This window comes from Columba livia, chromosome 2 (assembly GCF_036013475.1).
Source record: "Columba livia isolate bColLiv1 breed racing homer chromosome 2, bColLiv1.pat.W.v2, whole genome shotgun sequence".
Taxonomy (NCBI): Eukaryota; Metazoa; Chordata; class Aves; order Columbiformes; family Columbidae; genus Columba; species Columba livia.
The window spans coordinates 28,127,407-28,139,586 of record NC_088603.1 but is presented as its reverse complement, the minus strand read 5'-3'; the positions used below and the strand labels follow the sequence as shown (position 1 = coordinate 28,139,586).

Below are 12,180 nucleotides of genomic sequence, written 5' to 3'. Positions count from 1 at the left end.
CATCAAGTTAAAAGCTCATATTTGAATTTTTTGTTTATAAAGAGTCAGTTCCTTTTGGTCACAGCTTTCCAGGACTCATTCTTCCTTTCTGCAGCATGGCTTATAGTTCTTATTCCAAGAAATATGACTTAGTTGTGTTAAATTCTCCTAGCTCTGACTACAGAAACTGAATAACTGGCCTGAACAACCACCTCTAATAGTCTGTTAGTTGTTTGCACATTTTTTCTAGAGTGATTTTGTGTTTACTTCCAGATGACTGCTAAAGCCATTGAATAGCAATGGATATAACACCAAACCTTTTAGATCTAAACTAGAAACACTTCTGCTTTGCAATTATTTCTCCTAACAACTGGGTTTTGACATCTGTTAGTTGTCGTGCTCCTAATACATTCTGTATGTTCATTACAGATATTACGCGGTGGTAGCTTTTTAGCTGGAAGGCTATGCAAAGTCAGGTTGTTTCCAAACAGATATCTTTACCAAAGAAAGCTCATAGTTTTATTGAAGAACGAAATTAGTTGGATTTTTTTAAACTTGGTCTGCTTTCCATGAAAACACCTTTTATTACAGGAGTGTTTATTATGCATGTTTTCTTTTGCTAAATCCCATGTTGAGTGGGATTCAGTTAATGTTTTGCCTACAAGTAATGTTAAGCTACCAGCCCATAGTTAACTACAATTACTTGAGTCATCCTGTTAATTATTGTTTTTGTTTGGGTGTTTTTTGTAATAATGACAAGATGTTAGGACTTTTCCAGTGTTTTGAAGTTTCACCCATTTTGCAATTAATTAGATCAATCATCTTTTTGATGAGATATTTTACAGTTCTTGGATACAAAATATGACTTATATTTTCTTAGCAGATGTTTTCTAGAATCTCAGTTACTTATGGGCTGTAAAATATTTCTCCATTGTCCATAACATAAAAACCTTGTTCTGTCTCTTTCTCCATCGCCCCTAAGAGGAACTGAAGTATTTTGGAATACTCTACGTACTATGCTAGATTTTTCCATTTCCATACACTAGGGAGTCTGTGCCATTGCTAAGGTTGTTTTTTTTTAAGTACTCTGTACAGACTAAAGTTAATACAGATGTAGCACTACTAGTGATGGAACTGTGTTTCTTCTTAGCTTTCCTCTTCAACAACTACTACTTCATAGCCTACAGTTTTTTATCATTTGCTCTGTGTTTTCCTTTAAAATACTATGGGTGTTTTTAAGATTGGCTCCATCATGTTTACCACTGAACCAAGGCAGGCTATCAGCAACAATTGTGCTTTATTCGTTATGAAATTGTGGCCGTCCATATCCCATCTTTTATAAACTTCTCTTTCTTATTTTTTTTCTCTCGACAATCAGTTTAGGGTTGGGTTTTTCCCCTCCAGCTTTGTGCATTGTCCTAGTAAGGAAGCATCATGTATATTTGTCCATGCATGTCTATGCATCTCCTGTCTACATCTATGTAGAGTGTAATCAGAAGTGATCTTAGGTCCTTAAATGTCCAGTTGTTTATATTGCTGGTGGCACATTTCCATGCCATTGTGCTAGGCAAAGCCTTGTTAAAATAATATGATTAAAACAGTAAGCAAGCTGTTCTGCTTCATTTAGTTCTGAACACACCTTGAAGTTTTGCCTGAAAGGGTTTGGCTGTCAAGTTTTATTCCTCTATAGAGATTCTTTTGTCTCTATTGCAGTCTCAACCTTGAGGCTTCCAGCAGATCTACTTTCCAATCCTGGCAATATAATGACCAACTCCTTCATTCACCCCTAGAGCTACTGACTTAGCTGTATAGGAGCTAGAATTTCTTCAAGATTTAATGGGGAACAAAAGGCATGTTCAGGAGATAACTCATCCCTCCTGTTTTACTACGTATCTTAAATGTGATTAATCACCTGAGGGAGGTGTCTTTCTCTTCACTGATAGATGGAATCTAGATGATTGTTTTGACTCCCTGTCCGACCTAAGAAACTTGTTCAGGTAGTTATAGTTGGGGCATCTTGCCTATAATGCTCAGCTATAGATTTTCCCTCCTACTGGTCCTAGCCCATGTATTTCCCTGCAGGAGAGGTGGTGCTGTTACTCATATCCTAACCTGGGCTGCTTTGAGGGAAGGCAGTTTCTTTTCCCCATTCACAGAGTTGGTGTCATGAGCAAGAACATTGTCAAGAAAGGTGATTTAGGAAGTGATGAGATCCTTTTAAGAGTGATGAGAGCACTTTTGTGCTCTCTCCTGGCCTGTGTAAACACAAGCTTCTAAAGGAAGTGTCTCTGCCTCTGGAGGATGGCAGAGACCTGCCTGATTCCTGCAGTTGCCTCAGTTGGGTGCACTCAGCCTGAAGAAGGGCTAGTGTGGCAGGTGGTTCCCGCTCCACCCCAGGTTATTATTCAGAAATTTGCTTCACTTCTTAGAAATGCTTGAATCTGGGGTCTTTCATCCATTGTGGCCAGGTTCATTGTAAACATGAATACCAACAACCCTTGCATGTTGATCTTACAGTGACATTGTTTATAAGCATGGTCTTGTGCCAAGCGCAATTTGACATGTTTATGAATCTTGATTACAGCTGATGATGGCAAGGATGTCATATCCACGTTACAAGGAAATTGTAACCACAAGCAGAACTCAGGTGAAGAAACTTAAGAAAACTACCTTTAGATGTGTTCGTGCTGATTGCAGTACAATACTGCAGATCTTCCTTCATTGCTTTTCTTTTTTCTTTTTTTTTCTTTTAGGTGCCATAGATGACTTATTAGACCTGCAGCCTGCAGGAAATGGTATGAAACGTTTGTGCATGTCTGTTTCATGTGCTTTTCAATTACAAGCACCAAGTATAATTTTCATCATAGATGTTAATTGTTTTCAGAATCTGAAAGTTTGATCTATTTCTGAGTGAAATTATTCATGTGCAGTATTTAAACAGTGTTAAAGGAAACTCAACTTCATCTATATGCAGAGGCACTATTCCTCATGTTATTGTTATGTTATTGTTATGAAGTAAATTTTATGGGGATAAAACACTTTGTAACAGGTGATTCAAAGTTAGCTATACTAGACTATATTGCATTTGCCCCACTGAGGTAGGTCCCACTGTAAACCTTACCCTTCCTATGACAGTTCACAAACTTTTCTTTTAGTTCTTCACTTGTCGTATCAACCCTTAGCAATATGCTAGTAACCACAAGGTTTTATATCAAAAATGTATGCAGCAGAAACAAATTATTTAGTCATCTTAAAAAAATAGAAGAACTGGTGTCGTCTTTCAGCCAGAGAATTAATTAAATCTGCTGTGCTGTTCTCATATACGCATGAGAAAGCAATCTTTCATTTCAGGCTCTACTCTTATGCTTTTGTTAGACCAGTTGCAACTCAAGGGGACATGCTGTGTTTTTCTAAAGGGTTCTGTTTTAGCACATAACATACTAAAGGTTGGGCCAAAAGTTTTATATTAAGTTTTCATAGGCAGTAATAGTTTGTCATTTGCTCTTCACTCATTTATGGAGAACGAATTAAACAACCTCAACAACAACAAAACTGTGGCAACTCAAAAAGCAAGTAGCAAAGCAGCAAAGAAAAAAAATCCCTTTGTGCGGTTTACTCGGTCAGACTGAGAGTGTAATTTGGGGTATTTAAGGCACTGCCTTCGTGGTGGGTAAGGAAGGGAGCGTTTGCAAACACCTCGACTTTAGATTTGCCACAGGCCATCTATTGCTCTGTGGGGGAATCACTCATTAAGGCAGAAACAGGGAAAGTTCCTCAGCTGCCTGTTGAGAAGCAGCCCTAATCTGTGGATAGATAAGGTAGTGATGACTTCTTTTCTGTGGTTAATAAAAGCAGTCAGTCCATGTCTGATAATGGACGTTTCTTTTTTGGTTTTCCCCTCACACAGGTTCGATCCTTGTTGGACCTTCTTAGTGCAGATACAGAGAATGCATACAATTATTGGTCATACAGGTTTAGCTATGTCAGAAACCTATTTTTTTTCCTTTAGTCAAATAGTTAAATCAATATGAAAGCAGCTGTGGGGTGGTTACATCAGATAAAGATGGTGATGTTAATGTTACAGTATCAGCCATTTACCCTAATATATAGACCAGCTAGCTTTAGGCTAATGAATGTTGTATTATTTTAAGTTCAGCAGTACAGTTAGAGGTACACTTTTATGTATGTTCTGGAAGGAAGTCTTTATCCTGTGTTTCTATTTTTTTTTTAATACCAGAAAAATTAGGCATGTTTGCAAAGGAATATGAGCATTGCTAGGGACTTGTTCAAACAACTACAAAAAAGAGGATAGTGACATTGTTTTTTCAGTGTTTTATTGGGAGTTTGGTTTGGGGTTTTTTGTCATGGACATTTGAAAGGTTAGGGGCAGTATGTACAGACAAAAAATAATTTTGATGGTGAAAATAGGCAGTGGAAACAGAGGAACAGGAAAAGATGCAATAGAAGATTTATGGGTGAAGTGAGAAAGTCCATATCATTCTAGTAATCTAGCAGAGATACCACATGAGTAACATCTTGATAAGCAAGACTGTTTTCGAGATAAACTTTAATGCAAACAAAAGTACAACTTACTGCTGCACCACCCTGTCCTCCCCTGCCTGGGATGCATTGTCCCCGCAGGAAAATCAGAAAGACTGATGAGACTAGAAATGTGTCACTCCTCTGATGTGTGGTGGTCAGACACACTACAGCAAGACTTAACCTGCCCTTCAGATGTGAAGCTATACATTGTACTTTCTCGCCCAGTACAAATGGGACGACTGCAGTGGGACACCCAGATGAAGCAGAGCTTTGCTCTGAGCTGTGCTGCTGCAAAGCCTTTGTTCCATTAGAGTAAATGTCACTTGTGGTTAGGTGAAGTGGTGGCGGCGTGCCTGAGCAGAGCTGTTGCTGCTGATGCTCTCTGCATCTCGCCCTGTAAGCCTTCCCAGTTCATGAAGGGGCCTCCTGAAAGCAGCTTTGAGATGGTGATGCCCCATAGAGATCAGAGTTCTCAAGCGCCTTTGAAATAGCAGGTGTCTGTCCCTTACAGAAGGATTTACCTCTCTGCCTCACCTGCTGAATAGTAGAGACCTGGGGGAATTAGGTGCTTGGACAACCTTAACATTCTTTGCTGTTTATCTGAAGATGGGAAAGAAGCCTGAAAATTCATGAGAACAAATTGTTTTCTGTGGTATTTTAGTTGTAGTCTAGTGGGAACATCAGGAGAATTGACTTGTTTGTGATGTTTCTATTTCTAATATTGGGTCCTGTCGCAGAGTACAGAGGTATATAAAAATGTGAATTAGAAAGGAGCTGAATCTCAGAGCTGACTTCAGTAATGAATAAAATCCTTAAATTATGTGTTGGTTTATTTGTTTCTTAGCGCGTAGGTGTGTATGTTGAGTCATCGGCCTATTTTAAAACACAGGTTTGTGCTTTTTTTTCTTCTCTGACTCAACTTCAGCCATTTCATTATAAATTATTACAGCTATTGAAAAGTGAACTTCCCAGAAAAGGCTGTTGCATTTAAACAAAATGGCTTGTTGCAAACGCTTTGCTACTATCAAGCTTTTATCCCAACACAAAAGGGTTAAAAACATCTTTGCAAGTTCTATGCAGCTCTGCTCAGCTGATCTATATGAACTTTGGAAAACCGAAGTTGCTTCTGTGCCTTACCACAAGTCTGAAAGAAGCATAATTAAGATAAACTGATCTGGGTTTCAGTAACGTAACATTATCAATGTTGTTAGCCACCATTTTTGTCCTCAGCATACTCCCACAGTGGAGCTCTAAATGTTTCCAAGTAAGATAACACTTGGGGTTCTTTCTACAGTTCTTTCACTCTCCAAATATTTTGTAAGCTAGAGAAAAGGATTACTATCCTGGTTACATTTCTAAAAATAGGAAAAAATGGTTTTAAGGGGTAATGGCTCGAGTCACCTAAGAGCTTCTTCAGCTGCAGTTCTGGTGCCAGAAAAACTAGCAAGGGGAATCAGAAATAAAGTGGCCTCAGTCATTTCTCAGCAGCATAAGAGAGGAAAAAGGGTTACTACAGGATTGATGGCAGTACAGAAATCTCACTCTGTGTAGAGTCACCTGTTCTCATGGGGAAATACTCCAGTAATTCAAGCAATAGTCATAAAGGTCATCTTAAGTATGTTCTCATGAACATTCTGGAATAATCCCCAACTCTTATTTATTTTCAATTTACACCATTTTGATTGTTTTTGACAGTTTTATATAATGTTTCAAAAAGCAACATAAAAGTAGTCTTGTCCAATATTTTAAATTTTAGACTATGTATTCATTGTCATGTGGTGTTTAATATATATATATTTTTAAGCATACTTACTGCTTTTTAATGATAAATTAGTCTTAACAGCCATGAGGTTATCTAAGATAACCAAGGAATTATTTGTTGCATAAGCTACAAGCCCAGATGCCCAAGAGGATTGGGTCTAAAAGAGAAAACAACAAATATTCACACAAAAATATTCCATCTCACTTAACATACAAAACATAGTTTGGATGTCTTAAAAAGGTTCCTTCTTTGTTTGTCTAAAAATGACTTATCTTGCCTCTCTTGTTCTGAGACAGCTTCAAAGGATCAGTTTGTGAAGTCCTTGGAGTCAGAATCTGGTGATAAGGATGACATGGTATTGCTGAATGAGATCCTCAACGCCTCCTCCCTGGACGAGGGGGAATTCAGCAAAGAGTGGACAGCTGTTTTTGGCCGGGTTGCACTTGCTGATCTCAGCACGAACTCTTCAGCTGGAGATGTGGAGAACATGGCATCATCTGCGGCACCGACACCATCAGGCTACTTGCCCTCACAGCTGTTAGACCAAAACATGAATGACTTGCAGTCATCTTTACATGGTGAGAGCTCATCTTGTTTTGCTGGTGTTTTAGTTTTAGGCATTAGAGTATGGCTTTCTGCTACATGGAGGTGTGGTGACAGCTCATGTTGTGCCATAGCTACAGAAACCCTGAGCAGAGTGTGGCCTGGAGAAAAACGTGTGAGTAGCATATCTGTTTTTCTAGCCCTGCCCATTCAGTGTTTGTGAATAAAGTACCTTAAAGCCTGTAGTCAAAATTACTGTCTTGAATATTTTCATTGAGCTTCCTGAAACGTCCTGTAGGCCTTTGAGATGTTTTTTTTTTTTCCTGTAACAGAGTCTGAGTGGGTTTCACTGTTTAAATCACAACTGTTGTCTCTATTAAGGGTCCAAAGAACTAAAAATACTTACTGTGTTTTGTCTGGGAATACTATTTTTAAACAACTTGGAGAAAATCAGTCACATTCATTCTTTTTTTTTTTTTTTTTCCCAAGGCAGCCCATACTGTTGAGTGTAGGAATTTGGATAAGGCATTATAGAATGGGTTGTCTCATCCTAGCAACCATACAGGTGTATTGCTCTTGCAGGGTGGTTATTTACTGATGCAGATAACAACTCTTTCTCTCCCATTTCTTCTATGCAGTTCATTTCCTTGGGTTTTCCAAGGGAGGAGAGGAAGAGAAAGAGGGGAACTGGAGCAGAGCATTCCTGCCACTGCTTTGGCCTTGAGGAAGGGAAGGAGGAAGGCAGTGTGGTGCTAAGAAGCCAACAGAAAATACCTTCCTCCTCTCCACAGTCTGGCTAGATATCTCTCAGGGCTTTGCAAGCTGAAGGAGGAGTTTTTCTTTTTGGACTCTGTCCCACATCATTTAAATCTTACTTGGGGAAGAGTGATGTAGGAAAGACTAGCAGACTGATTCCCTCACAAAGACTACTTCTTGGAACCCATGCAGCTGGTACAATCATGCATGATACAAAATGACCTGTGACATTTTGGCAAGAATAAGAAAGTCAGATTTATAATGAGTACAGTTACCAGCACCACGCTGAAAGCAGGATATTTGGGTTCGCTGACTTTGATGCTTAGATGGAAACTGGGGGAGGGACATTTGCAATTATGCACAGTTCTAGATGTACTTTTATGATGAGGTACATGCATATATGAATATGATTGATAGAGTGAAGAGGGACTTGGAAGAGTGTAGGATTTGACCTCATAAAATATGAGCTAAAAAATGATACTGTTTAGTCATTGCATAGTCAAATTAAAGTTTGTGACCAGAAGTGGACATGGTATCTATTGAAAGGGGAAAAAGAAACAATGGAAAACACCCTTCTTGATACAGAGGCATAAACAGATTTTAAGCAAATTACTGAAAATATCAACAGAAATATTATGGGATTGATTTTTTTTTCAGAGTTTTTACATGGTTTTAAATGTAAACATGTTTTTGAAGGAAAAATATTTTTGAGGTGTAAATGGCAAACAGGGCTGGGTATCCTTTCTGAGGCTGCTGCTATTGCTCTCATTTGCACAAGACATTGGCATTGGCTGTGAGAAAAAGGAGAACTTGGGTCCACTGCATTCAAGGAACACCAGAAATGTAAAATCTGTTCCAGTCAACATGGTAACCCAAAATCTTTTTGAATAAGAAAAAGAATAAATATATATTGGAAGAATAAAATATGTTGGTGTTTTCAAACGGATGTCCAGGGTTTTGACAGAAGATCACAATAATTGATCTACTGGCATTTGAAAAGTCAGAGGTAATCAGCTGAATGATTGTATCTGATAATCAGCATGTTCCCAGCTGACTCTAGTTCCCAAGTTAAATGCATTATTTAAATTACTTTTCATAGGCTATTAAGTTTTTTGTTTCTTTTTTTTTTTTTCTTTTTTTTAACAGAATGTGAAATTCCATCCATATCTTGTGAAATCTCAAGTTTAATCTTAAAATGCATTTCATTTCACAGCCCTTCTTTCATGGTTTGACCTTGTCACTGAATTTGGAAAGAGACTCTAAAAAAATACTAACTGCAGTGCAAACAAATCTAAACATGCAAATTGAAAACATCAGAATATATGAATTATTGATATTTTTACTGAGGACTTGTGATACATATCCTACACATTTTTTCCCCTAATTGGTAGGATTGCTTAATAATTATACAGTGTGAGGTGCTACACTGGAGCCTAGATGCTGCATACTTCCTGTGTGAATTTGGCCTTAAGACCATCAAGATTCTTAAAACTCACATGCTTAACTTTAAGCACATTAACTTTTCTATTAACTTCAGTGGGATTACTTACTTATTTTATGTTAAGCACACTCATAAATCTTTGGGGCTTTGTTTTCTCTCTGCCTCAGATCTTAATCTGTAAAACAGGCACAATGCTATGCAGGTTATAAACTGTTACGGTCAGGAATTCCCAGCTTGGAGTTTTCCCTGGCTGTATTTATGGGCAGGATCTAGCACAATGGGACTTTTAATTGCTATAGGACTACCAGGTACTGGTTTAAAATAGATATAAATGTACAGATATATATATATATATATTAGAAACAAAGCATGCACCCAACAAATCCTTTAGATTCCACTTCAGATACAGCTTTGTAGTTTGGTTCCCTTTCCACTGTTTCACAGAGAGTGTTGGATTTCTCTTTAATGATGTTTCTGGTCTCACTTAATTACTTATTTGTACCAGTAAGGGCTCCTCTTTATCTTAACCTTCATGTGCATCTATTCTAGTTGGCAAGGAAATGTACAGTTTACCGTTTCCATTTCTAAATTTAATTGTGGTGACATTTGTGAAGAAGGTAGCTGAAAAGTGAGCTGTTTAGTTTTCCTTGCTGTCTCGGCTATAATCTTTTGTCGATTCACATAACAAAACCATCCTGTGAGCAGGTGAACCAGAACAGGCGTAGGGCCAACAACTGCTTTCAAATTGCTGGACTGCAGTTTGTTGTTGAAAGGCAAAGTTTTTCTCCATAGCTCACTGTGAGTGGACACTAAAAACATAATTCATGAAAGTATTTCATACAAATTCTGTGTCAGTCTTTCCCAGTACCTTCGTAGGTGTGTAAATTCATGATGAAAGCATCACACATTTAGTGATGCATTTTTGGTTGGATGTTTTTGTTGTTGTTAGGTTCTTTGGATTTTCTAAGTGGTATTTGAGCTACTTGCGGTTTAAGGAACAGAAAACCAGACCACAGCATCTCTCATGGCTGTGCTGCTTCCCAAGCCTGAGCCCAGGGCTCAGAAGGAGAGCTCCAAAGGAGTTAACTGGTCTGCGGTGTTTCGGTTTGTGGTCTGCCAGTCACATCAGTGTAAATGAACCTCAGTGAGGTCTCGGGCAGCCAACTCCTGATCTCACTGAAGTCAGTAGGACTTGCACAGAAAGTTTCCAGGCAGCACTCCCATTCATTTCCATGAAATTAGGATTTGGCCCTGTTTACTTAAGCTGCTCAATTTATCCGCTCATTGCCGTCCATCGACATATTAAAACACTTTCTCGCAATGCATCTCCAAACAGACAAAAGTATTGCAGTTTTCTGTAGTTGTGTGTTATGTCCTCTGCCATTCTTCTCTTTTGTAACACAAGCAGAGAAAACACCTGGAAAAATATGTCATTCTGAAGTGGTGATGCCATGCTTTGTATTATTTATGATTCAAATTTGCTTCTTTGAAAGATTAAACTCTAAAATCTCATTTTCAAGGGGCACAGGCTAGCTCATAAGCTTTTATCACCATCACCTATAACAAACATATGTGAGCCCTCTGCATCCAGATTTTGAAGAAGTTTTTGGTTTGTTTCCTTAGAGATACAGAGGATGTTTGTGGCTTTAAATTTCCTTCCTAATTCATGTGACTTTATAGAAACACTTTTCTTGCCTCCTTTTAATAACGCAGCTTGGGCTTCAGAGCTTTTATAGTCAAGGTAAGATCAGAGAGTGATGAGAATAATCTGTTAGAGAGGGGAAAGGTTTGTGTGACTTACGTGGCTGTTGCTGTAGCTGTCAGGACACTGGGTACCAGTGTCTGAGAGAGGTCTCAGAAGGGGAGGAGTACAAAGAGAGTAGAAAGGGATGTGAGAGCATGAACTTGTAGAAAAAAGAGAAAGAATAAGGAAATGCTCGCCGTGTGCACAGATGAATATCCTGTTTGTGATGCTGCAGAATTAGATGTACAAGATCCCAGAGATGATGGATAATTCTTCAGGCCACAGTTAAAGGAGATACTATTGAAATGAGAAATATGATCTCCAGCCCTCTAAATGTGATAAAGCATAAGAATATTTTTAAGTATCTTAAGCCAGGAACAAAAATGCTCCATTTTTTCTAATATGTTTCCGTGGTACACCACCCCTAGTTCATTTTGCCAGCCTAGCTCATCTGTCCTCATTAACTGTATTTGTGATTACAGTTTTGTGGCTATGGAATATGCATGTAAAAACAAAAAAATTGTGAATAACCAGTTTTACTTTTTCCTGCATCCTTACTCTCTCCCTACTGAGAAGATCCTTTCAAGTGAAGAACAAAAACATACTCCATTAAAAACTAGTTTTAAGTTAACTCAAAGTAGCACATTTTGAGTTTAATTCTTCAAAGTGTTTTGCAATAAATTATTTTTTTCAGAATTAATCATTTCAAAATTAATTAAAAAAATAAGAGTCTCTAAATATATTTTTTCCAGAACAGCTGATGTAATGAGAGTCTTTGGAACAGTAAAAGTAAAGAAAGGTGGAAAAAATGTTTAGTCTGTATGATATTTTTGCCAAAATGTAAGTGATACTCCCTACAGCTATGCTTGACTTGATTACTGTACTGGCCTTTCTATGAACAAGTATTAACTGTGATTGGACGAAAGAAACAAGAAAAATCTTCTTTAGCCAGATTAAAGGTTTGAAAAGGGTACAGTCGCCTGAATCCAGAGATGATGAAACTGATATTCTCACAGATATTGTCTTCTTGAGGATGTTGCTTGTCTGCAGCATTTGACTGTGGATTTCTTGTGTATGAGGAAAGATACAAATATCTATAACGATAAACATAATGTTCTGCTCCATCACCTGGTGTGAGCATCATTCTGCCAGACAGCGGGATGTTGGAGTTAACAAAGTAATTCTTCAGACTAATGCTGCTGTATCATTGAATTTTAGGATGGGCAGCTAATGGTGTGAGCCCCCCATCTATACCACAACCAGCACAGAAACCAAACAGCCCGAATGTGAACACTAACAAGACGCCTGTGAAAGGTAATACAGTCATGTATTTTTTCATTTACTTTGCTTTTCCTTTTTAGCTGTGGCTCTTTGTAGTTTCTCTATCATAATATAACCTATTTTTGTAGTAGT

The 12,180-nt window shown here is 38.1% G+C and overlaps 1 protein-coding gene across 7 annotated transcripts in view; it reads left to right on the top strand.

The window, feature by feature from the left end:
* ICA1 (islet cell autoantigen 1) overlaps window positions 1-12,180 on the top strand; it is a 76,322-nt gene that overhangs the window by 59,289 nt on the left and 4,853 nt on the right. For 5 of the 7 annotated variants that reach the window (XM_065051158.1, XM_065051154.1, XM_065051155.1 and 2 more), the window contains 4 exons: window positions 2,564-2,626; window positions 2,733-2,774; window positions 6,580-6,861; window positions 11,986-12,081. In XM_065051158.1, coding sequence (XP_064907230.1) covers window positions 2,564-2,626; window positions 2,733-2,774; window positions 6,580-6,861; window positions 11,986-12,081 — 483 coding nt within the window. The remainder of the gene's footprint in view (window positions 1-2,563; window positions 2,627-2,732; window positions 2,775-6,579; window positions 6,862-11,985; window positions 12,082-12,180) is intronic. The other 2 variants (XM_065051159.1, XM_065051160.1) reach the window with 1 other exon arrangement.